The sequence below is a fragment of the Notolepis coatsorum genome, assembly GCF_963971535.1.
Source record: "Notolepis coatsorum genome assembly, chromosome: 2".
Lineage (NCBI taxonomy): Eukaryota > Metazoa > Chordata > Actinopteri > Aulopiformes > Paralepididae > Notolepis > Notolepis coatsorum.
Genome location: NC_140166.1, coordinates 177,928,404 through 177,955,252, shown reverse-complemented (window position 1 = coordinate 177,955,252; position 26,849 = coordinate 177,928,404). Strand labels below are relative to the sequence as shown.

Sequence of the window (26,849 nt, the reverse complement as noted above, 5' to 3'; positions counted from 1 at the left end):
TGAAACAGGAAAATCCCGGCTTTGAACATCGGGTTAACTGAAGCTGGATAATGGACATGTTGATCGACTTAGTTGAACCACGTACATGGAACGGGGCCCAGCTTCGCCCGTAGGCTGCGACACACTGTGTAATGTACGATAGGATCCTGGGCGCCGAAGCCCTAATGTTTACTCTACCAAAATGGCGGCCGCGCCGCTCCACCACCGTCCTGGTGGCAAGATGGCGTCGAACACTCGCGCCGCAGGTGCTAGCAGGCGGAGCTATAGCAGAGAGGCAGTGCTGGCTGAGCTGGTGCTGGGCGAACTCTGCTGGTGGTAAAGAACTCCCTGTGTCCTGCAGGCAGCCTGGAGCAGGTGTGCTGCTGCTCTCCGGTGCAGACAGCTGTTGACGCCCGGGCAGACTGCTTGGATGTCCCGTACGTCTCTGGCACGCAGACTATACCGTCACTGTAACTAGGTATAACACGAGCAATGCTACTGTGATCCTTAGCCGCACGCTACCTATACCGCTCACTGTAACTAGGTATAACTCGACTCTTAGTGCCTGACTCTGCACTTAATGTTCATAATATCATAACACTGGTACTGCTAGGATATCGTATCCACTAGCCAGTACTTCCTATCACCCGTCACTGTTCCACGGGGCACTCCGGCATAAAGTCAGCAACGGGGCTATCCAGAGCCCCCCCCCGTTAGACGTGACTTCTCGTTGTCAAGTTCACTGCCGAAGAAGAGAGCGACTTCCGCTGGCCTCCTCCCTTTATCATCTCTCAGCTCTCTCCGCCACTCTCTGCCTGCTACTGCCCCCTGCTGGTCCCGCCTGCCAGTCACAAGGGGGACGCACTGTAGAATATTATGAATCAATACTGTAATTCATAATCCGTGTTCCAATGCTCTTTGGCCGGGGACGTTTGTGTCATTGTTCGTGTGAATCAATGACACTAGTTAGAATGTCTTTGTGTACAAAAAGGGATATAAACACAGTCAGCAGTTCTGAATAATATACCATATTTTCCAGACTGCTACATTTCCCCCCACTTTGAACTTGCTAAGTCCTCTGCAAGTTAACAACAAAACAACAAAAACAAACGCATGCATGAAAACGGTCCTGAGACCAACAGTTTCACACATCGGTTGACAATTACACATTATGCCAACAGTTTTACACACTCCCTCAGGAGTTGGACACACTGTTCCGCGAACACGCTCTTGAGCACGTAGTCCTGGCGATACCGAGCGGGTAGCCGACCTCTGGTGCTCCTCTGGGGCCGAGCGGCCTCCACTCTGGGGGGTTCCACCTCCCCCGCCTCCGATTCCGTGTCGGATTCCTCAGTGTCTGTCGGCGGGTCCTGGACCACGGCCTCACCCTCCGGGGCCATCGATGGACCGCCCGCGGCCTCCTCTTCGACGCCGTCTCCGCCGCCTTCCCCCTCCTCTCCTGAAGGGGTCGACTCCACCTCTGACTCGGCGCTTACGGCCTCCTCAGGGGCGTCCCGCAGGGGACCGGGGTGGTTACACGCCCTAGGATGCGGTTCCCGCCGGTGCCCGAAAGCACCTCCGATGTCTGATTCGGACGAGCTCCGCGGTGCCACCGGGATCTGCCGAGGGGCCCTCCCCCGCACTTCCGGGTCAGAAGCCGGGAAGGGACAGGTCTTGAGCTGGTCTCGATGCACGGTCCTTTCTGGACCCCCTGCTTCGGGCCTGACCGTGAACACGGGCGTCCCTTCGTGGCTCTGCTTAACCACCACATATGACGTAGGCTCCCACTTGTCTTGTATCTTATTACGGCCCCGGATTCGGTGGTCGCGTATCAGGACCCGGTCTCCGGCCCGCAGGAGTGCACCTCTGCTCTTCCTGTCGTAAATTCTCTTGCGTCGATGGGACGCCTGCTTCGCCGTGGCCTCAGCGGCCTCCGTGGCGGCCTTTAGTCGCTCATGGTGACTCTGCACCCACTCGTCTAGGTCCGCCGCTCCCTCCTCAATGACGTCTCTGCCCCCCAGGACATCTCGGGGCATCCTAGCGTCCCTCCCGAAGAGCAGGTAGAAGGGAGAGTATCCAGTGGAGGAGTGCTCGTGGCAGTTGTACGTAAGTACCAACTCGGGTAGGTGCTCCTTCCAGTCCCGCTTCTTCTCTGCGGGCAGACTACGCAGCATGTCGTGCATTGTCCGATTAAACCTCTCGCACTGCCCATTCCCCTGGGGATGGTAGGGCGTGGTGCGGCTCTTCGAAATCCCATACAGTCGGCAGAGCTCCTTGATGACGCTCGACTCGAAATTTCGCCCTTGATCGGCATGGAGTCGGGCAGGGCAACCGTAGTACACAAACCAGTACTTGATGATGGCAGCGGCGGTGGTCTTCGCAGTCTGGTCTTTGGTCGGTACGGCAATAGTGAATCTGGTGAACATATCGGTCAGCACCAGTACGTTCTCATAGCCACCCACCGACCTCTCCAACACGGTGAAGTCCATGGCCAGGACCTCCATGGGTGCCGTCACGTTAGTGCAGGTCATCTGTGCCTGGGCTTTAGGGAACACGTCGCGGGCTAATGCACATCGCTTGCATTGCTTCACCCATTGCTTCACCTCTTCTGCCATTCCGATCCAGTAGTAACCTCGCCTCATCAGGACCACCGTCCCTTGTCCCCCGTAGTGTCCCGCGTCTTCGTGCTGGGTCTCGTAGATCCTCCTTCGCAGGGCTGTGGGCACCACCAGCTGGAGAACCTCCTCTCCATCCCGGGGATCGCTTACGCGCCGAAACAGCACTTGCTGATGCAGACGGAATCGTTCCCACTGCCCGTATAACTTGCGGAGTTTCGGGTCTCCTTCCTTCAGCTGTACTTTAGTGGGGGGGACCCCCTGTGCCACCGCCCGCCACACCGGACCCAACTCGGGATCGTCCGCCTGGAGCTGTCGCATTTCCGCCCAGTCATATCCGCTGTTCCCCTTCTGTGCCGCTATCCGTCGTGCGCCGACACTCGAGACCTCCCGCGTCTCTGTCGGTCTCCCAGGGCACAGCAGGGCCCGCACTTCCTCCGCTGGGACCATGACGTAGCCCTCGCGGGCGACTGGGGCGGGGACGGACAATGGAGCGGCCCGTTCCTGGAGACCCTGACGGGTGTGGGTGCCAGCCGCGGCTATCATTAGGAAGTCTTTCTCAGTGTCTTCCACTTCAGGTTCTGATCGCATCGGCATGCGAGACAGAGCGTCTGCGTTCTGGTTGAGTCGACCAGGTTTGTAGTGCACCACGAAGTCATACTCCGCGAGCTGAGCGTTCCACCGCTGCTCCACTGCTCCCAGGTTGGCCGTGCCAAGGTGTCTCAACGGGTTGTGGTCGGTGATCACGGTGAACTGGGCGTACATCAGGAGGTCTCTGAACTTCTCGGTGACCGCCCACTTCAGGGCGAGGAGTTCCAGCTTGAACGCACTATAATTTTGGTCATTCCTTTCGGACCCACGCAGGCCTCGGCTCGCAAAGGCGATGACTCGCTCCACGCCCTCCTGTTCCTGACTGAGTACCGCTCCCAGTCCCAAGTAACTCCCGTCGGTGGTCACTATGAAGGGGAGCTGGAGGTCGGGGTAGGCCAGCACCGGGGGTGTCAAGAGGCACTGCCGCAGATGATCGAAGGCCGTCTGACACTGCGGCGTCCACTTGAAGGCCTCGGGCCGGCCCTTGGCGAACCCCTTTTTTTCTTTCCCCATCAGGGCGTGCAGTGGCTGGGCCACTTGGGCGAAGTGGGGCACGAACCGCCGATAATAGGACAGGAACCCGATCACCTGCCTCACTTCCTTCGCTGAGCGTGGCGCCGGCCAGTCCTCCAACGCCTTCACTTTGTCGGTGTCGACCTGTATGCCGGCCGCGGAGACGACGTGTCCCAGGAACTTGACTTCGGTCTTCAGAAGGAAGCACTTCCGGGGCTTGAGTTTGAGTCCATGCTCCCGAAGCCGTCCAAACACCAGGTCCAGCTTCTGACAGTGGCTCTCGAAGTCGCTGGCGAACACCAAGACGTCGTCTAGGTAGACGAGTAGGACGTCGAAGGCCAGGTCCCCCAGCACGGCGGTCATCAACCGCTGGAACGTTGCGGGTGCGTTACACAGTCCGAAGGGCATACGAGTCCACTGGTAGAGGCCGAAGGGCGTTGTGACAGCCGTCTTCTCTTGGTCTTCCTCTTTCACCGCCACCTGGAAGTAGCCGGCGGTGAGATCGAGCGAGGAGAAGATCTTGGCCTGCCCCAAGGCGTCTAGGGACTCCTCGATACGAGGTAGGGGGTAGGCATCCCGGTGCGTCACGTTATTTAGGCGGCGGTAATCGCAGCAGAACCGCACGGAGCCGTCTTTCTTTATGACGATCACGGCTGGTGACGCCCACGGACTGCAGCTCTCTACCAGGACACCCAGGTTCACCAGATCTTGCACGTGTCTCTTTACTTCTTGGAACACGTGGGGCGGTATTCGGCGGTGCCGTTGCTTGACCGGGTGTGCGTCACCAGTGGGAACGTAGTGTGTGACCGTGGTTGTGTAGCCATAGTCCCCGTCGTCCACGGAGAACACCGCCTTGTGTTTCTCCAATACTTGATTCAGCCGGCTCACTTGGGCCGGTGTGAGATCCTGCAGGTTCGCCTGTACGTCCACGGCGAGCCCGCGGGTCTTCCCGTCCGGCTCCGCCTCTGGCGGGCGGTCCCGAGTCTCAATCGCCGTCACTCGGACGCCTCCGTCCACTTCCTCCACGGTCACTCTCTCCTTAGGCCGTACCTGACGGGGGCAGTGGATCTCTGCCAACCTGGCCCGGGGTCGGAGCACCATCTCGACGTTGGTCGGGTTCAATACCCGCACAGGCACTCTCCTCTGTCGGGCGTATGCCACCACGTTCGCCACCAATAGTCCGGGGGGCAGGTTGGCCCTCGGCGTGTGCTCTATCATCACGGGACGCCGCATCCCCGCTGTCGTCTCACAACGGCCTGAGACGACCACTTCGCTGTGCGGGGGAATGACCACTGGTTCCCTGCCGGCCACTTTGACGTACCCCATCCTCCCCGGGGCGATACACTCTCGGGCTTCCTGGGCCATGGCGGCGACCACACGGCGGATGGCGACGCTCCCCGCGTCGACACGTCTTCTCGTCGCCGGCCGCATCCCCTTGATCCCCTTGAACAGGCCATCTACCCCGCCGAGCACGTTCATGCCCAGAAGTCCCGGGATAGCGTCTCCTGTGGCCACTCGGCCTGGATCGTCTTTTAGTATGAATATGCATTTCCCCGGAAATGTCATATCCAGGCACTTCACTTCGGCGTAGAGGCACCCCACCACTGGGATCTCCAACCCGTTGGCGGCGAAGAGAGTGATCCAGTTGGAGGGGGTCAACCGCGACCGCGGGAAGTGTCTGCGGAAGTGGCTTTCGGTCATGGTGGTGACTTCGGCGCCGGTGTCGAAGAGGCAGCAGGTCTCGACCCCGTCAATCTGGACGTCTAAGGTGAGACATTCCCCCATGTCTTGCGTCTTAGTGCCCCCTGCGGCCGAGTCGGCGACTCCGGTTACGACGCCGTTGACTGCCCTTCGGGATCCGGTTCGGTACCCTGGCGAGCCCGGAACTTCGGGGGTGGGGCCAGGGGCTGGGTGGGGCTCGCTGGCGTGGCGGGGACAATCCCTGCTGATGTGGCCCGGCTGATTGCAGGCAATCAACCTGCCCTCTTCGTCCCGGCGGGGCAGTTCCCGCTTAGCGGCGGGCGCGTCGTCTCTGCGTCGCCGTCCGGGGCCGCCTCTCTGGGTCGTGTCCCGCGTCTGTTGGACGGCCTGGAAGAGTTGCTCCTGACGTGCGTCCAGCCGCTCTTGCCCTGCGAAGAGCCGCTTAAAAGCTCCCTGTATTGCGTCTCCGCTCATCGGGGCCTCTCGTCCTTCTGCGGCTGCGGCGTGGACCAGGGCCTGGGCGCCACCCCTAGGGAGGGGCAGGACCATCTCCTCTTCCGACCAGTCTATCGCCGCCATCATCAATTCGAGAAACGTCTGCTCCCCGTTCTCTTTTATGGACTTCTTCATCTCCCGTCGCAGCATCCCATCCTTCAGGCCTACCACAAACTGCTCCTGGAGCCGGGCGGCAGGATCCGCGACTCGTTGGGGTTCCCGGCCCTGTATGCGACGCATCTGTTCCTGTAGATCATACGCAAACTCCCTCACGGTCTCGCCATCTCCTTGTCGGCGGTCGAGGAACTCTATCAGGCGGGCACTGACCGAGGTCTTGTCTCCGTACGTCTCCTGCAGCACCCGGAACACGGCGTCCGGCTCCGGGGCGGTCCCTTCTAGCACGAAGCTCACTGTCCGTTTAGCCGCGCCCTTTAGATGCTGCTGTACGAACTCCGCCTGTTCGTCACCGGGCACTCTGCTGCTCCGAAAATGCACCTTCATGTCTCGGATCCAGTCGTCCACCAGCGGCTCTCCTCTCTCTTTCCCCCCTCCAAATTCGCTGCACTTCCGCTCTCGTTGGACGTACACCACTGGGAGGGGCGCTGGAGGAAGCTGTTGGATCATGGCTTGGGCCAAGGCACGCGACTCTCTGTGCCTGGCCTGCTCCAGTTGTTCGTGTTGGTGGTCTAGGGCTTCCGCCTGGTCTTGGAGTTGACCCTTTAGGAACTCCACTTCGGCGGTCAAGGTCTGCACCGTCTCGGCTCCCCTCTCTTCCTCTTTGAGCGGGGGCGGCGAGTCACCTCCTTGCGTCACCCGGGACGGCCCGGCTTTGGCATCGGGCTTCGGGGTGTCGTTGTCCGACATCTCAGGTCTCTGGGTCGTCACTTACAAGGGAGTGGAGTAGGATGTTGATCCTGTTCGTGACGCCAAATGTAGCAGGGTGGATTATCCCTGCTTCGTGGGAACGGTTGCTGGCAGTCAGGAGGTAGCTGGACACAGCAGAACTCTGTCTGGCTGCACCCTCGTCTTTGGGCCTGGGGCGTCGACTGGAGGCTGGTAGTGTGAGTGGATGGGGCCCGGGATTTACCAACCTGGTCTGGTACTCTGGTCTTCCTTCCCTGTCGCAGGGCGGTCAGCAGTACTCCCCAACACGCTCCCACTCCTCCCAGTCGCTCCTTAGACCCTCCCACACCTCGTGACTGAATTGTAATCAAATACTCTGAGTTCCCCCCGCAAGCAGTACCCTCCCTCAATGACCCTAGAAACCTTCCACTGAAAAGGGGAGAGTTGGGTAGGAAGGGGTTAACCATATATATACGTTACCCACACCAAAAGAGTTAATGCAGGGCACAGGAATGGACATGCACACAGAACCCCATTCAAGTCTTTATGTTAATTGTACTGTTCAGTTACAATTATTTAATACTACTGGCCAATTGGGCTGAAGTCCTACTATAGCCCCTGCTGTTCAACTCAATACCTCATAAACACGTATATTATGCACCCACCTCTGGGTTACTATCCGGGATAATATACTTCACTGTGTTTGACTCATCACCCACGTCTGGGTCTTCACCCTGTATAATACCTCAACAGGCTTTAATTATACGGCCAGAATAATACCTCAAAAGGCTTTAATTATAATGCACCAGGTCTGTAACTTCCCCCCCCAGGGAAGGGTTAATTGAATGGGAAAATATTAATACACACACATTGTATCACGCTCAAAGAAAAGGAAATAAAACCAAAGTGTGGGCCCACAATTACCAAAACAAAAGCCCTATGCTAATGCCGGCATGTACTGTTTATGGGGTACCCCTATGCACTGTGGTTAGCAAACACCAGCTTCGCCCGTAGGCTGCGACACACTGTGTAATGTACGATAGGATCCTGGGCGCCGAAGCCCTAATGTTTACTCTACCAAAATGGCGGCCGCGCCGCTCCACCACCGTCCTGGTGGCAAGATGGCGTCGAACACTCGCGCCGCAGGTGCTAGCAGGCGGAGCTATAGCAGAGAGGCAGTGCTGGCTGAGCTGGTGCTGGGCGAACTCTGCTGGTGGTAAAGAACTCCCTGTGTCCTGCAGGCAGCCTGGAGCAGGTGTGCTGCTGCTCTCCGGTGCAGACAGCTGTTGACGCCCGGGCAGACTGCTTGGATGTCCCGTACGTCTCTGGCACGCAGACTATACCGTCACTGTAACTAGGTATAACACGAGCAATGCTACTGTGATCCTTAGCCGCACGCTACCTATACCGCTCACTGTAACTAGGTATAACTCGACTCTTAGTGCCTGACTCTGCACTTAATGTTCATAATATCATAACACTGGTACTGCTAGGATATCGTATCCACTAGCCAGTACTTCCTATCACCCGTCACTGTTCCACGGGGCACTCCGGCATAAAGTCAGCAACGGGGCTATCCAGAGCCCCCCCCCGTTAGACGTGACTTCTCGTTGTCAAGTTCACTGCCGAAGAAGAGAGCGACTTCCGCTGGCCTCCTCCCTTTATCATCTCTCAGCTCTCTCCGCCACTCTCTGCCTGCTACTGCCCCCTGCTGGTCCCGCCTGCCAGTCACAAGGGGGACGCACTGTAGAATATTATGAATCAATACTGTAATTCATAATCCGTGTTCCAATGCTCTTTGGCCGGGGACGTTTGTGTCATTGTTCGTGTGAATCAATGACACTAGTTAGAATGTCTTTGTGTACAAAAAGGGATATAAACACAGTCAGCAGTTCTGAATAATATACCATATTTTCCAGACTGCTACATCTGCATCCCCTTAACAATTGTGTGTATTGAGCTGTACTGTATTGTACCCATTCTGCAATCTGTTAATAAAATGTTCAATCAATCAATCAATCACACACACACACACACACACACACACACACACACACACACACACACACACACACACACACACACACACACACACACACACACACACACAGCGTAGACAGCTCTTTTGGTTATGCCAAGTGTTAATAATGCAACATGTATACTGGTCTTGTTGCAGCTCTGTTTTTGTTTAGGTAATTAGGCATAGCTTGACACACGCTGCTTTTATCATTGTAATGCTTTGGAATACGATGGAGGACAGTTATAGTATCGTATAGCTACCGCTCTGCGTCTACTGGAATATATCCCTATATCAGTCTATACACTGAATAAATCTCCACATGCACCTATATACACCCATCCGTCTGGCCACACCCCCATCCGCTCCTCTACATAAGCAGGGGTGTGGCCATACTAACAGCTCCTTCCTTATTTTCACCACGGCAAGTGTCTGTATACACCACTTGAGTTTAGTGTAAAACAGTTGGAAAGGAGCTACGTTGAAGAGATGGAGCTGCGTTGACATTATATCTTTATTTTCTCTCTCACTATTTTTCGAGGAAATACAGCGATAATGTCTTTGCCACCGGAGTGTTTAGAAGATGATGATCATTCTGACCTCCACCGGCATTTTCATATTAGGGGCTCGCGTCGCTGAGCTAATCCCCGCCGGCATTCCTCCGGCTCTGCAGTTGGACAGGCATTACCTCTGGCTCTGCAGTTGGACACGTTGCTTGAGAGGCGCTCTGCCGTGTGAGGGCTAGCGGCCTCTCTGGGCGGGTGATGGTTTTGCGACACGAGCGCCAGGTGTGTTGTTGTGGGGGGAACGGCTGCACAACTTACGAAGGCCGGCTCCAGGCTGGTACCCTTTTTTGCTGCCTCTTAGCGGCGTGGAGAGGGTTCTGGTTTGATGCCCACGTTACATGAGCTCCTCATCGGGAGCTTTGTTACCTGGGACCGTATCCGAATCTGCGGTTCAATTCCCCGGATCTCTGGACAAACGGGTCCCCTCTGTCACCGCGCGGGCCCCGCTTTCAAGATGAAAATCACCCGGCGCGAGGGAAGTGAGTTTGGTGTTTCATTATGAGAATATCTCCACGCTCAAGTCGGCTATGGTCCGAGAGGGACTTGTGCCGGCACCGCTGTGGTAAACGCCGTTCTAAAGAGGGACGTGTTGTCTTCTTTTTTCTCTTCTCTCTTCGGATGAGAAGAGGAAAAGGCAGCGGCTGTCTGAAGTGTTGGCCTATATTGCTTCTCACATTGTACTATTGTTCAGTGGTAGCGGCTTAGCTTGCTTCTTAGCTGGGTTGAGCTACCTGTTAGCCAGTTAGCTGTTTAGCTACGACGTTAGCTCCGTACGTTCACTCGGCTGGGAATGTTAGCCTGATGCTATCAGTTAGCCTATAGTTAGCTGTTAGCTTGTGCTACAACCGTTGAACATTAGCCGTGAGAATAGCAGGCCCTAGCACTCTGACTACGACGTCATCTTTGACAGAAGATGTAGTCGGGCCTGCACCATGACCGGCTGCTGGGGGGGGGGGGGGGGGGGGGGGGGGGGGGGGGGGGGGGCTCTCGCCGGAGCCATGCTCCGGCCATAGCTTCTTTTGCCCCGCCAGCGAGAGGCCTTCGTCAACATGGAGACCAGCCTGTTGCGGCCTCCTCATCCTGCGTTCATTGGTGCAGGTAAAGGTCCATTGGACATTGCCCCGCTCTTCCTTTCTTCCCCTCCCGAAAAAGTTTTGTTGATAACGATGTTTTTTCCAAAACGTATGTTGCTTCCCTACATTTGGAGATACGGCATGTGCTATGTGTGAATTGTCTTGGTCGCTTGTATAGCTGGGTACCGCTGGCCAAAGCTTGTGCTTTTCTCTCTACCTAGAAACCGCGTTGTTTTTTTACGTGAGTAAAAATGAACTGGGTTTTTGTTGTATGATGATAAGTTGTGTGTGTTCATGTAACGTTAGACAACGTGGCTGAGCCCACAACTGGCTGAGTTACCCTACAATGCTGTGCATAGTGGCATGTGATCGAGGGATGAGTACCTCTCTCAGCTTGTGATGACAATAAACAAGTGGCAAGTTTTTTCACATATAAACAAGGCTGTACCTGTTCAAACAAGTTGTATCAGGGGTAAGATGGCGAGGGGTGGGTTTCCCCGGTTTTCCCCTGCCCCCCCCCCCCCCCCCAAACATGATTTTGTTTACAATATGTGTGTTGTTTCACTATGTGTTTGGGGATACGGTGTAACCCCTCAGCTTCTGCTGGGGTTGTGCTCTTGCTTAGAGAGGCAATTTCTTTTCTGAAAATTGTTTGGTCGCTATTAGGGCTGACCTTCGAAGCTTTTTTTGGCAATCGAAGCTTCGGGCCGAGCTTCGATTTAAAAATCGAAGCTTTAAAAAAAAAATATATATATATATATATAATTTTTTTAATTTTTTTATCTTTTTTTTATATTTTATTTTTTATTATTTTTTAAACAAACACATAAACATAAACATAACAACATAAAATTAGATATACAAGCATTAATTAACAGTGCACATCCAATGAAATTACCATTTAAATAAATGTATTATACAAGGTATACATCTAATACTTGCTATCTAATACCCTACACACATATGCTCTCGCTCGCTCCCCCCCCCCGGGCCCCCCCCTTGGATAATCCATCCATTATCATTCGCTCCTAACCAGGCACTACCATTCAAATGCTAGTTTTTATTCTCTCCACCACTTCTAACCACATTGTAATTTTGGATTCACTGAGACCCAAAATTCTTGCTGTAGATATTTCTAGATAAATCACTTTGAGATATGTAAGAATCCAGACCTTCCGGCACATTTTTTCCGGTTGAAACCATCGTGATGCTATCAGCTTTTTAGCCGCTGTGATACCAGATAAAACCAATCTCTTTAGCTGTATAGGGACTGCAAACTCAAAAACATCATTCAACAGTAATACAGAGGGGTGTACAGGTATATTCAGAGTTAAGAGATTTGATAATTGCTGGGTCACTTCTTTCCAGAATATCTTAACTGGTGGGCAATCCCAGTACATGTGCATATGATTGATTGATTGATTGATTGAAAAGTTTATTAACAGATTGCAGAATGGGTACAGTACAGTACAGCTCAATACATACAATTGTTAAGGGGATGCAGACCAGAGAAAGACTTTCGTCTTGTTTACATCAGGGTCCCCCATTTTCAATTCATCATAACATATATGACATACATGACATACAGATAGACAGTACTGCTACATCTATACATTTATGACATATCAGATTTGCAAATACAGTACTGTTTGTGATACAAAAGTGTCCAGAAAAGGAGTGTATATACATTTGGCGTAGAAACTGTACATTGGAGGAGGTTGGTTGGGTGGGGTGGGGTTGGGTGGGTTGGGTGAGGGCTGTACATTGGAGGTGGGGGGGGGGGGGGGGGGGTTGTGTAGGGGACACACACACATTTTACACTGTACATTGGAATATTGACAAAGCCTTACTTGGTCATTTACTGTACAACTAGGTTAGGACATTTGTAGGGGCCAGTTTCGAATTGCAGTCTCACGTAGGTGTTTTTTGAGAGTGTTTTTGAAAGTGGGTAGTGATTCACATTCCTTTACAGCTTTAGGCAGGGCGTTCCACATTGATGTGGCATAATTGCGAAACGTGTTTAGTCCCTTGTTTGAGCCGAATCTGGGTTTTACATGATTTGTGGAGCTCCCTCTGGTGTTGTGATCGTGGTATTCACTGACCTTTGGGAAGTATTTTGACATGTACATGGGTACCTTGGTCGCGTAGTGTATCTTGTAGACCAGGCCCATTGCAAGTTGCTGTACTCTGTCGTCTACTCTAAGCCATCCTAGGTTGTCAAAGTGGGCAGGGGTGAGGTGGGTTCTAGGAGTCAGGTCAAGTAGTAGTCTGACTAGCTTGTTTTGAGATGTTTGTAATTTGTTTTTTAGTGCCTTTGAGGTGCTTTGGTACCATGAGGTGCAAGCATAGTCGTAGTACCCTTGAATGAGTGCTCCTGCTAGAGTCTTCAGGGTATTCTTGTTTACCAGAGAGGAGATCCGGTACAAGAATCGCGTTCGTTGGTTGACTTTTTTTTATTACATTGGATGCCATTTTGTCACAGGAAAGATTAGCCTCTAGGATGGAACCCAGGTAGGTAATTTCATCTTTCCTTGTGATAATATTGTCACCCACTGTAACCGAGAAGCCGTCGGTCTTGCTGAGTTTGTTATTTGAACCGAAGAGAATGGACTCTGTTTTGCCCATGTGTAATGATAGTTTGTTGTCGGCGAGCCATATGCAGATTTTGCCTAGTTCCGAGCTGAGGGCTTTTTCAACCTGTAACTTGTTCTTGTCAGAGACCAGCAGGGCTGAGTCGTCCGCAAACAGGAACAAGTTGCAGTCACAAGCTGACGACATGTCATTTGCATAAATTAGGAATAGTAGCGGTCCATAAATGTACCCTCATCCCCATTTGTACATAAGGAGCATCTGGAGTCTTGTTTAAGACCCATTCTGTTCAGTCTTATAGGAGTCAGGTATGTCCTATGAATATAGTTAAGATTGATTTGTTGATGGTCCGGGTTACGTGACGCAAGTCGAACATTTGCCCAGGCTTCTTGCCAATCAAAATTTATTTCCAGGTCTGGTATATCCCTCCTCCAGACTGAGTCTAGGTGGAGGATTTCATACGAGGACGTTAGTAATTGATGATAAAAATCTGATACAAAACCTCTCGATGTCTCTCTTTCATAGAAGAATTTGTGGTATCTGTGGTGTTCAATTGGTATCCTTAATGGGACACCATGAGCCTTCAAACATAACAATAACTGTGCGTAAAAATAATATGTGGAACCGGTGAGATAACATTTTTTGTGTATTTCCTCATAACTACAAAAACCCTGTTTGTTGAAAACATCTCCTAATGTGTGTATGCCCTGCTTTTCCCATCTAGGGAATCTTATAGGTTGTTTTCCAATCAGGAGTGCATTGTTATTGAATAAGGGAGTATGATTATGCCATTTATGTGGGTTAGAATATTTTTTTTGTGTTTCACGCCATATCCGGATCGCATGAGTAATAATGGGGCCAAATTCCAGTTCGCATTGCTTAATTGATAATTTGGTGTATACTATGTCCTGCAGTCTATGTGGTGCTACTATATTTACTTCTAAATTTCTCCAGGATACTGATGCTTGGGGATCAAACCAGGTTGTCAGTGGTCTTAAAGTGTACGCCTTAAAATAGTGGAAAAAATCTGGAAATGCCATACCTCCGTCGGCTTTGTTTCTCTGTGCGGTGGATCTTTTTATACGTGGTGGTTTGTTATTCCAAATAAATTTGTATGCGGAAGAGTGTAATTTTTTCCAGTAACCATCTGGAGGGGGTAACGGTAGCATTGAGCTGATGAAGTTGATTCTAGGTAAGACATCCATCTTAACTATTGAAACCCGTGCCTGTACTGAGTTTTTAAGTTTTGACCACCTGTCAAAGTCGCATTTGATTTTATTTTGGATTTCTATGTAATTGTGCTTCACCGTTTGGCTTATGGTAGGGAATACTTCAACTCCCAAACATCTAAAGTGTTTAACCATTGGTATTTCTTCTGGAAGGAGTATATTTTTTGCAGGGGCGTTAAGTGGAAGGAAAGCCGATTTTGGCCAATTTATCTTAAATCCCGATAGATCGCCAAAGTCATCAATCAACTTGCGAAGATGAGGCATTGCGGTGTTAGGGTTTTGCATGAACAGTATTACGTCGTCCGCATATAAAGTCAAATTTTTTTATCTTATGTTGTGGGACTTGTACAGCACTTTGGTAAACTTTGTTGTTTTTAAATGTGCTCTATAAATAAAGTGGATTGGATTAATTAATTAAGTAGCCCCTTTCGTGACTGTGATGCAGCCAACAAGGTTTCACTCGGCTGCGCTGCCTGGGTGCAGTGGGGCTGCTCTCACAGCCAACGACATGACATTACATAATTATGTTGCAACCTTCCTCTATCAAGCAAACAATTATATAAATATTTATATTAGAGCTGGGCCGTTAACGGCGTTAACGTGCTGCGTTAACGCTATACTAGTATCGCGCGATAATATAATTAACGCATTAATCTAAAAAAAAAAAATCATTTTTTTTTTTACCTTTATTTACCCAGGGTAGGTTCGCTGAGCACAGCTGCTCTTTTTCAGGAACGCCCTGCTTCACATTCACACAGTTCCATTCACACCTGGGAGCTGCCCAGTACAACCACAGTTGACACCATTGGCCACTGAGCAACTCCACTGGAGCAGTTGATTCAAGCCATGTCACATAGTTCAAGTTTGAAATGATTCTTTCTGTTTTGCTCCTGAGAGTGCTAGATACTGTACTGTACTGGTAATATTATTTATTTGTGTTAACTTCTGAATAAAACAACTTATTAAACACAAGTACATCTTATTGAACATTATTTTGATATTTCATTACCAATTATCATAGCAAAACAGCTTTTTCAAACAGTCTGTAATGCATTTTGGAAACGGGAGATGGGCTCATGGTGTAATGGGCCACCTGGCCTGAGAAACATAAGGAGGAAAGAAAAAGTAAGGACTTACTTCTGGTCATTATTTGGGTAGAACACACATATTTTGAATGCCTTCGGCAGGTTTTTTTTTTTTTTTTCTTTTGGCCATTTTAATCTAGATTAATCTAGATTAAATCCAGGATTGCAGATAGATTAATCTAGATTAAAAAAAAAAATCTATGCCCACCTCTAATTTATATGTAGTTGATAGAGACAAAGGCAGAATTCAACTTAATTAAGCATGTTTTATTAAGACATATTTTTACATGGGTCGGGACACTTTAACTCTTTCAGTGCCACTCACGAGATTTCTCGTGTTTTTTTATAGGTGGTTGCTAGCCACTCACGAGATTTCTCGGAATTATTATTATTATTATTTTTTTGCGATCTGAAAAATTATTGCATCACCCGAGCCTACCCGAGTATTGCCGAGCTGCGCCGGTGATCACTGTGGAAAAAAGCGCCCCCTGTCGTCTCCCAGATGACATAAGTGATTTTGGAATGGACTCAATGAAAATGAATGGGGAAAAAAATCCGGTACTCCACATTTTCCAGTTCACTGATCCAGCCGGGGTTACTAGAGTTCATTCTGGAGCCTCAGATCCCCGCGGATCATGGAGATCCACTGTGTCGCGTTGGATCCATACACGTATCGATTTTTTCGAATGGTGATCAGGAATTGGAATATACCAGTTGGATACCATCTGATGTCAGGTAAGGACTCTATGTTATCAGTGGTAGGATAATCAGAGTAAGTTTGATGAAGTTATAAGCTGTTTTGTGAAATGTCTTCTTTCGGTTTCAATGTAAAACTCCGAGAGGAAATCAACGAGGCGATTATCCGCGCGCGGCCGTAATGTGCGTGCGTGCACGTATAATATTGATCATCTAGCGTTTATTTGAAAACGATTCATAAAAAGGCAGACGAATATCAACGTTGTGGAATATTCCACTAAAAGACGATTTTCATAGAATGCTCCAGAATGAGCTGTTTTTTATATCAAAACGGGGGCTTTTCTAACTGCTCTGAAACGGCAACGACGCGATAAAAAAACAATCTGCCTGCACAGCACTGTCTGGAAAATAGTCTTTGATAATGCGATGGGCAGATTAGACACATAGCCATAATTTAAAACATAGATTAGGCGATATTAACGTTAACATTGGCGCGGATGGTGGCATTCAAGCGGTAAAATGGAAAACCAGGCGTGGCACTGAAAGAGTTAAAAAAGCAGCACAATGAACACAAATCTGTCCGACATAGTCTTAAATAACAAACGGCATTGCTTCGCTTCTTCGTCGACATGTCTGCTGCACATGTCCTTGTTGTTTTCAACACAGATAATCTCCACGTGCTTGTTGTAAAGAGGTGGAGTCGAGGCGCCGCTTACTTTCGTTTAATTGGAATGGAGGCGGGAAGCGCCGCTTACTTTCGTTTCATTGGAATGGAGGCGCAAGATTTTTCGAAGCTTGTGCCATCGAATGAAGCTTCGAAGCTTCGAAGTATTTAAGACAGCCCTAGTCGCTGTCATGTGGACTTAGCAAGGCCTGTGACCAGTACTTAATCGAGGACTTGTGTCTTCTCTCGTTATGAAAAACGGCGTTCCTCTTACGGTAGTGAGAGTGTACTTTCGCCCTTTTTTGTTGTGATGGAGGGTTGTGTGTGTCGTTAAGATCCACAACTGGGTTAGGTGTTGGCCTACAGAAGTTACATGTGTAAGCTCTTGTACCAGGGCCCTTGGCCCTCTCTTGGTCTGTGTTTTTCTTCCTTTAGGAAAAGGTGTACAAATTCAGGTGGCAGGTTCGCACATGAGCTTATGTGAAGCTGTTACCTTGACAGGTATACATGCGCTTCATGTAGCACGTTATGACTGGTGTCATGGCTCTGCTTTGTCATTGCATCGTATCAGGGTTGAGGGGTCATGAGGGGGTGAACTGATAAACCTTCCGTCCCCTTTTTCTGATTGGTCAGGGGGTTGGACCTCCTGTCCTTCGGGCTTCCTGTCACGTTGCTGGGTCAGTGCGTCACAGGGTATGGAGGCGTGATTACGAAACTTAGCCGCATTTCTCGGAGACGCTCTCTGATTGGCACTGACTGACGCTCTCTGATTGGCCACTGACGCGTTTGCCCAATCCGTGACGAGCTGTGTCTTTGCCCATTTCCACGTCAAACAGCCTGCAAACTACCTGGCGTTCTATCGCCATGCTCTAAGACAAACTCTAACCTTAACCAACTTCGAAAGAGTGCCTAAGCTTAACCGTCGAAAGAACTTGCCGTCACGCTCTAAGACAAACTCTAACCTTAACCAACTTCGAAGAGTGCCTAAGCTTAACCAGTGTAGAAACAGGCGTCGGCCAATCAGAGAGCGTCTCCGAGAAATGCGGCTAGGTTTCATAATCACGCGGTAGGGAGGGGGGGGGGGGGGGTTTCCTGGTCCCACGCCATAGAGTATGTTACTGGGTGCGTTTCTATTGGTTGTGAGACTTTCGTGAGTTCTTTTCAGGCTCCATGTTGTGGACCTCTGTTATTGTCAAGGTGAGTAGAACTTAAAAAGAAGTTCTGCTCTGTTGTATGTGTCTTGAGCTTGGTAGGTGATGCAATGCAGTTGAGACAATTTGTTCTTCTGCTCTGCTCCCTACTCGTAGTGTATATTGGGTCAGAGCCTCCTCCTCAGGGAGTTTCAGAGCCTCCCTCTCAGTGAGGGAGCCTCCTCAGAGTTTCAGAGCCTCCTCCTCAGAGAGTCTTAGTCCAATTGTTAAATGGCTCAATGTTGCGTATATCTTTTCAATTATTACTCACGTGGGAAGTCTCTCTCTGGGGGTTCCCTGTCTCCTCTTTTATAGGGCAGGGTTGACAGGGGTGTTTTCCCTCGGGCGCATCATATGGGACCCATATCTGTGTCTTGGCCAGCTTCCTGCCGCTCTCCCAGGCAGCTTGGAGGGAACGTTATCTGGGTTCTTGTTAGAATTACCATTGACGGGGCGGTCAGGTGGCGTAGCGGAGATTGCGTTCGTCATCAACACCGGAGACGCTGGATTCGCCTGTTCGAATCCAGCTCACAGCTCCGGCGTTGTCACTAGCTTGGCTGGCCGTTCACACTAAGGGGCCTTTCTCACTCACCAATCGGGGTCGAATCAGCGCCCCCGGGGACGGGGGGGAGTGTTCTCACTCAGACGGACACACCCCTTTTGGGTGCGAAGCGGCGCTGATTCGTATTACCCCCCGCTGAACCTGGGACGCGTGAAATAGGTGGTCTCGGGTGCGGGCCAGTGGGAGCGGGGGGCGTGACACACACAACGTCGTTACTGCTGAACAGGCTAAGCTAACTAGCGTTAGCCGTTAGCTTAGCGTTTGCCACAATGCTATACTATTATACTGGCATATTCCATTCACGTTAGCATGTAAGCTAACAAAATCAGCGCCTATGAGACTAAACTCCGCTTTTGGTGTTCAATTGTGTTGATGTTAGTTTTGTTTCATCAACAAATGAGAGGCAGAACACACAATGAATGTATCCATTTTGTTTATTGCACGTTCTTTGCTGAAAAATAAGTGCTACAGTGGCTATACTAGACTAGTACTAGGCTAAGCTAACTAGCGTTAGCCGTTAGCTTAGCGTTTGCCCTGGGAACTAGTACTAGGCTAAGCTAACTAGCGTTAGCCGTTAGCTTAGCGTTTGCCCTCTACAACACCATCCATTCGTGAGAAAAGGGGGTGGGTTATATTGACAAGGCTTGACAACAGAGGTTCAAATATAACTTCATATTTATTGGTTATTTGTTTTATTTTATATCAGCATCCAGTCTCCACCGTGTGTTAGACTTCCTGTTTACATTTTCGAGCGTGACATCATCGCCTACGGCAAGCTTTCAAGCTCAAAACGCAAACCTAAACAAAACCCAGAGCGCACCAAGACTGAGTGTGTACACAAACTAGAGGGGGGAGAGGGGGGGGGGGGGGGGGGGGTTCGCATCAGATCTCGGAACGGACCAGAACGGAATGGAATGGAACCGAATGGGTGAGTGAGAAAGGCCCCTAATACAATTGGCTGTATTAGAGGGTGGGAAAAGCTGGCGGGTGGGTCCTGGTCATTGTAAACAGCGACTCCTACAGTTCGGTCGGGGCGCCTGCTCAGCGTGGATAGGATCTAAGGGGGGTAGTGTGATCCTTCCACACTTTACACCCTCTCAGTGAGAGTCCGCGCTGCCAGGTGAAAAGAAGCGGTTGATTGGCTAGACGTGTGTCGGAGGAAGCACGTGATAACCTCCACTCTCCCAGACCGACTGTGGGGGGTAAGTGTGCAGCAACCAGGAAGGGGATTGGGAATTGGCATAACAACTAACATTGGGATGGGAGAAAATCGGAGGAAAAAGGAGGGGGAAAAAGATCAATAAAAAAAGAAAAACAAAATTACCATTGATATGTTTTGGGTCTCGACGTGTACATAGTGCTGGCCCTGGGTGCTTCTGATAGGAACCACGCATGGGCTTGCGCGCCTTGGTTGCTCATCATTGAAACAGTGTTTTTATGGGGCAACTAGGATGGAGTTTTGTCTCTTCCGAGCGCCAGTGTACTAGGTTAGTCTCGATTAATTCTCGTTCATCTCTGGGGGGAGATAACGGAATAGATCAAAGCATTGGCGGAGGGTTCTCACGCCTTTAGGGTGGGCCACCGGGCGCGGCTTGGTGGCGCCCTCTGTGATGTTTTAGATCGACACGCGTACCTATCCCCCTCCTGGGACTGGGGATGGCGGCGTGATTAGGACACAGGACTGGTTCTGGTCGCTGGGGTGCTGTTTTCAGCAGACCCCTTTGGCGCCTGTCTAGTCCGCAGTGCTCCAGGCTCAGGTCGAGCGGCCTGTTGCCTGGATTGAGGGATTGACCTCTTTTGGGGGTTGTCTCCCCGGTGCGCTGCCTGGTCCCGATGTGGGTGTAGCCTCTTGAGTGCTTCAGGGTGGCGTGCTGTAGGGGGGAAGGGCCTGCTCTTGGATGGGCCCTGTCCGAATACGCTGGCGATGTGGGGGGTGGTGTCACTAGTGACCGTCTGGTGGGGTCTCGATGCTGCGGCGTCGTTGGCCTCACCAGGCCCCCTTTTCCGGGGGGTCCAGTCCCTTCCTGGGGCTGGGTCCTCCTTCGCGCTCCGCTGCTACGGCCTTGCCATTGACCCCGTGATATTAGGGGTTGTAACAGGGATTTTATTTCTTCCCGTTCATTCCCTAGTGGCATGTGGGTTGCGCGTTTGTGTAGTCATGGGTTCTTCTGTGGGAAGGTAAGTCCCACGGTCTGCTCACCCTGTGCGTTTGAGTTGCTAAACCCCTCTTTGCACAGTCGGATCCGATTCCCTCCCGTCCTCCACTAGGGGGGTCCGGGGGCTCGGGTCCTCCCCGGTTCTGATGGTTGTGGGGGGCCTCAGCGGGTACATTTGTCGAGCTTCCGCTCTGCTCAGCTCCTGTATTCCAGTAGACGCAGAGCGGTAGCTATACGATACTATAACGTACGGTTATATCTATAACCATAGTTATATGAGTATAGCGGACGCTCTGCGTCGGACTCACTGAGGACCCCGTGGTCTTCGCTTTGGTGGTGAAAGACTTGGGAAGGAGCTGTTAGTATGGCCACACCCCTGCTTATGTAGAGGAGCGGATGGGGGTGTGGCCAGACGGATGGGTGTATATAGGTGCATGTGGAGATTTATTCAGTGTATAGACTGATATAGGGATATATTCCAGTAGACGCAGAGCATCCGCTATACTCATATAACTATGGTTATAGATATAACCGTACGTTCATATGAACATACTGTATGTCCAATTACACTTTGAGTTTGTTGGAGATAGAGAGGCCATTTAATTACATTTCAGATCAGTGAAACTATTTCTTTATTTAAATGGCTCTTCAGTTAGTTATCTATAACAGCCAGGTTAGGTTGTAAGGCAGAGACATTGTCTGTATTATTTTATATGGCCAGTTAATAAGCACTTTGATGTTATAAGAAAACAAACAAACATCAAAGCAACAACAAGGTAAGAAATGTTTTGATTGAGTTTCTGATGTAATCGTTGAACTGAGACACATATCTGACGCTGTGTGTTGTTTGTTTTCAGGTCCGAGGCAGTAAGGGAGATGTGCTCTACATTCTGGATGCTAGTAACCCTCGCCATGCCAACTGGTTACGCTTTGTCCACCAGGCCCCTTTGCAAGAGCAGAAAAACCTGGCCGCCATTCAGGTACATTCTCTCTCAGTGGAGATAGTGACACTTACACGCGTATCTATAGGAGAGACTGACAAAGTGGTGAGATATATTACCTGTAGATATATATATAAATAAATTTTTTTTTCTTTTAATGAAATAAATAAATGCTGTTTACACAACAGGCTTTCAAGAGACTTTTAGCTAAAGATAAATGTATTTTGTAGTGTCATCAGACGGGATGAAACTTGAATTTGGTTAGGTTTTTTTGCAGACAGCTTTCACAACAAAGTAGAGATGAAACGGTATGATAATCTCATATAATGATTATAGTGATTGTTATTAATGTTTAAAATGTAGTAGTCATAGTATTCGATCACAGACATCTTGGTTGTAAACAACATGTGATTGTAATCAAACATTAGGTGATTATCATTAATGGTAAATGGACTGCATTTATATAGCGCTTTTTATCCAAGGTGCTTTACAACTTATGCCTCACATTCACCCGTTCACTCACACATTCACACACCGACGGCGGAGGCGACCATGCAATGTGCCAACCTGCTCATCGCAAGCAGTTAGGGGTTAAGTGTCTTGCTCAAGGACACTTCGACATGCTGCCGGGAGGAGCCGGAATAGAACCAGGAACTTTCCGATTACCAGACAACCGCACTATCTCCTGAGCCACTGTCACCCACCAATGGCCAATGAGCTGTGGCATTGCGCCATATTGTATAGCAAAATACATCATGAGAATACTATGAATTATTGTTATGAATGTTACATTATTATTATTCTCTATCTCACTCTCACACACACACCTACACACACACACACACACACACACACACACACACACACACACACACACACACACACACACACACACACACACACACACACACACACACACACACACACACACACACACACACACACACACACACACACACACACACACACACACACACACACACACACACACACACACACACACACACACACACACACACACACACACACACACACACACAGTCTATCTTTCATGTGTTGCATTTGAGCATTGAGCCTATGCACAATTGACATAAATACAGATGATTCTTGAGAAGACAGATATACCTATAGTGTTTCTCCTGTTGGGACACTTGACAAACAATTTGACTACAGACAGATCTTTAATTAAGTAAATATATTGGGTAGGTACCGTAATTCCTCTAATAGTAACCCCGGCTTGTATTTGTTTCAACTGTAGCGGGTACCAGGCTTGTATTAGGAGGAGGCCTGTATAAGAGGGAGGCCTATATTTCAAATTTTCAAACGGATCATAATGAATAAATCAACATTTTGTGTCAGTTTGAACCCAGTAAAATGTACTGGGTTCATTTATTGAAACCAAGTACTGTATGAAATAGTAAACAGTGCAATTACAGGTGGTCACTGGTCATTTCAACGTTTTCAAAGTGAAATCAAGTAACTAGCTCAGTATGCAGCTCAGTATATTAGTAACCCGGCTTGTATTAGGAGGTCGGCTTATAATTGCTTAGCTCAAGAGCGCACCCGGCCATTAATAGAGACCCGGTTTGTATTTGAGACCCGGTTACTATTAGAGGAATTACGGTAATTAAATCAGGTGTCATCATGTGAGCTGTCTGAAGACACACGGTGCATACAACAGCAGGACAACACGTGTGTAATGTGTTTACGAGAGTAGATAACATTGAACACAATTAGTTGTTTATTTTACTTGTGTGTCCATAGATCACAGTCAATTACAATACAGAACTTTGAGGGCGTTTTCCCAAAATTGAGTTTTCTTTCACGCAAGAGATGAAATATCCCATTTCCCTAGCACCTACACACACCATACTTTCCAAATGTCTTCCTATCCTCCCTGCATCTTTTTACAAAGGGGTTTGTTGATATATCATTTAGGGCTGTCTTAAATACTTCGAAGCTTCGAAGCTTCGTTCGATGGCACAAGCTTCGAACATTAAAAAAAAATCGAAGTTTAAAAGATTTTTATTTTTTTTGTATTACTTCGATTTGTGTGTGTGTGTGTGTGTGTGTGTGTGTGTGTGTGTGTGTGTGTGTGTGTGTGTGTGTGTGTGTGTGTGTGTGTGTGTGTGTGTGAACTACCCATCCCAGTTAGGACAGCCGAATCCCGTCCAATCTTTCGCCGTCGACTAAAGACTCACTTCTTCAACCATTATCTGAAATGATAAAAAAAAAAAACCTTACTGTCATGCACTTGTCCTAATAAACGAACCTACACTGTAACACGCAACAATTTGATAAACATTGTTACTCAGCTGATAGAGTTGCTGTCTTGTCGTACAGAACTTGTAAGTCGCTTTGGATAAAAGCGTCAGCTACTGTAAATGACTAAATGTAAATGTAAATGTGTGTGTGTGTGTGTGTGTGCGCGCATGGGTGGGGCCGGGGGACAAATACACTGGAGGAAAGTAACCCAGCTCAGCACTGCCCAAATTATATCATCACTATTGCCTGTTTGAAGGATATCATCCTCAAACACATATACACCTACTTGCCTTGTAGAATTCCACACATAAGAAAGAAAGATACTGGGATGAATAAACAAAATAGGAAATAAAATGTAGAAATGCATGCAATACATAAATAAATATGAATCTCCATATATGAAATTAGAACATTTAGATAAGGTGCTACTGAGATGTTTTGGTGAGTTCTTTGTTTTTTTGTGGAAGTTGCCCTTCCTAAAAATGCATGAACATTCACTGATATTGGTCTGTAGTGGAGTCTACAAGGTCTACATTGCCAGACCATGTAGAATCCGGACCTTGTAGACTGACATAATTCTGTGCATAGTTTAGTCTACACAGGCCATATTTCAAATAATCAAAATCTTACTTCATTCATCTTAAACATTCTTGATTTGGGGGATTGGTAGTTCCCATGAAATCTGAAGTTGTTCAAACGACAACAGCGATCCACCTTGAATTAAATCACACAGCCGAGTGAAACCTTGTTGGCTGCGTCACAGTCACGAAAGGGGCTACTTAATTAATTAATCCAACCCACTTTATTTATAGAGCACATTTAAAAACAACAACGTTTACGAAAGTGCTGTACAAGTCCCACAACATAAGATATAAAAAAAAATTTAAATAAAAAAAAAAAAAATTCGAAGCTTCGAATTAAAATCGAAGCTCGGCCCCGAAGCTCCGATTTCCAAAAAAAGGTCAGCCCTAATATCATTCATAGCCTGATTTATAGTACATTTATACCAAAAAACCTGGCGAAAATTTATTTCTATGAGTGTTGACAGCATTTCCTGATTTATGGGATGATAAAAAGACATAGCCACAATCCCTTCTGTAAAAAGTTAATTGTGTTATGTGTCAACATAATGAAACAAAAAAGTTTAATCTGGCATCATCCAACGTGTGATGTCTATCCTGGCGATATATGTTAATTAGCGCATATTTAATTAGGTAACGTCCATTTTGCATATATAAAGGTAAAATCTCAGAACACTTGCTATTCATTTTTTCTTAGTTATTATGTACATAACAAACTGGGAAAGTTTCATAGTAATATCTATTCATTTATTTTTTTGCCTATTAGGAGGTCTCACCTTAAGTCCTCGAAGGCTGAGAAAATTCTGCCGTTTGCAGACCAGGCTGCAGAAACAAATTAGTGGGGGGGCATACAATTTTCTCGGGGGGGCACAATGGTTTTTCAACACAGGTTTCCTTTTATACGTTTCAGCTGGGACAGCGGCGCTGTGGCTTGCTTGGCGCTGCCCACGGTGCTGAACTAAACAGCAGAGAGGCAATTGAAAAATCAAATTTCTCTCTCTCTTAACTATTTCAGTGCCACTCACGAGATTTCTCGGTTTTTTTTATAGGTGGTTGCGTGCCACTCACGAGATTTCGCTGATTTATTTTATTTTTTTTCGATCTGAAAAATTATTGCATCACCCGAGCCTACCCGAGTATAGCCGAGGGGCGCCGACGATCACTGTGGAAAAAAGCGCCCCCTGTCGTCTCCCAGATGACATAAGTGATTTTGGAATGGACTCAATGAAAATGAATGGGGGAAAAAATCCGGTACTCCACATTTTCCAGTTCACTGATCCAGCCGGGGTTACCACAGTTCATTCTGGAACCTCAGATCCCCGTTGATCATGGAGTTCTACAGTATCGCGTTGGATCCATACACTTATCGATTTTTTCGAATGGTGATCAGGAATTGGAATATACCAGTTGGATACCATCTGATGTCAGGTAAGGACTCTATGTTATCAGTGTTAGGATAATCAGAGTAAGTTTGATGAAGTTATAAGCTGTTTTGTGAAATGTCCTCTTTCGGTTTCACTGTAAAAGTCCGTGAGGAAATCAACGGAGCGATTATCAGTGCGCGGCCGTAATGTGCTTGCGTGCACGTATAATATTGATCATCTAGCGTTTATTTGAAAACGATTCATAAAAAGGCAGACGAATATCAACGTTGTGGAATATTCCACTAAAAGACGATTTTCATAGAATGCTCCAGAATGAGCTGTTTTTTTATATCAAAACGGGGGCTTTTCTAACTGCTCTGAAACGGAAACGACGCGATAAAAAAACAATCTGCCTTCACAGCACTGACTGGAGAATAGTATTTGATAATGCGATGGGCAGATTAGACACATAGCCATAATTTAAAACATAGATTAGGCGATATTAACGTTAACATTGGCGTCGATGGTGGCATTCAAGCGGTAAAACGGAAAACCAGGCGTGGCACTGAAAGAGTTAAGAACATTCACTTATAAAAAACAGACTGAACGGATATATATAACAGACCTGCTGGGGCAGCGGACTGAGAGCAGGGGACACAAACAGGCTGGATAAGATGGTCAGGAAGGCCAGTAGCGTGGTTGGGGTGGAGCTGGACTCTAGCGAGGGTGGCGGAGAGGAGGAACCTTGCTAAGCTCCAGGTCACCAGGGAAAACCCCTCCCACCCACTATACAGAGACTTGGCTGACAGGAGGAGCATGTATAGGCTCACACTACCTAAATGCAGCACTGAACGGCACAGGAAGTCCTTCATTCCGACAGCCATCAGACTATACAATGCATCACTGTGCCTCACTGCATCGCTGAGCACAGAGTGACAGTTACCAAGTTTCTTCAAGTTTCAAGTTTCTTTAATAGTTGTCATACAGAAGTACAGAATACTTTTATACAAAATGCTTCTTACTGTTACGCTCCAGAGACTGTGCAAGACAAGATAAGTATGAAATAAAATAACATAGTATAGCATGTAAATTAGAAGTAAAAAAAAAACGAGGTCACAGTGTTCAGTATAGACA

The 26,849-nt window shown here is 48.5% G+C and overlaps 1 protein-coding gene across 1 annotated transcript in view; it reads left to right on the top strand.

Annotated features, from left to right (window-relative positions):
• Positions 1–26,849, top strand: part of prdm5 (PR domain containing 5) — a 103,657-nt gene that overhangs the window by 3,578 nt on the left and 73,230 nt on the right. The window contains exon 3 of the mRNA XM_084307632.1: positions 21,422–21,544. Coding sequence (XP_084163758.1) covers positions 21,422–21,544 — 123 coding nt within the window. The remainder of the gene's footprint in view (positions 1–21,421; positions 21,545–26,849) is intronic.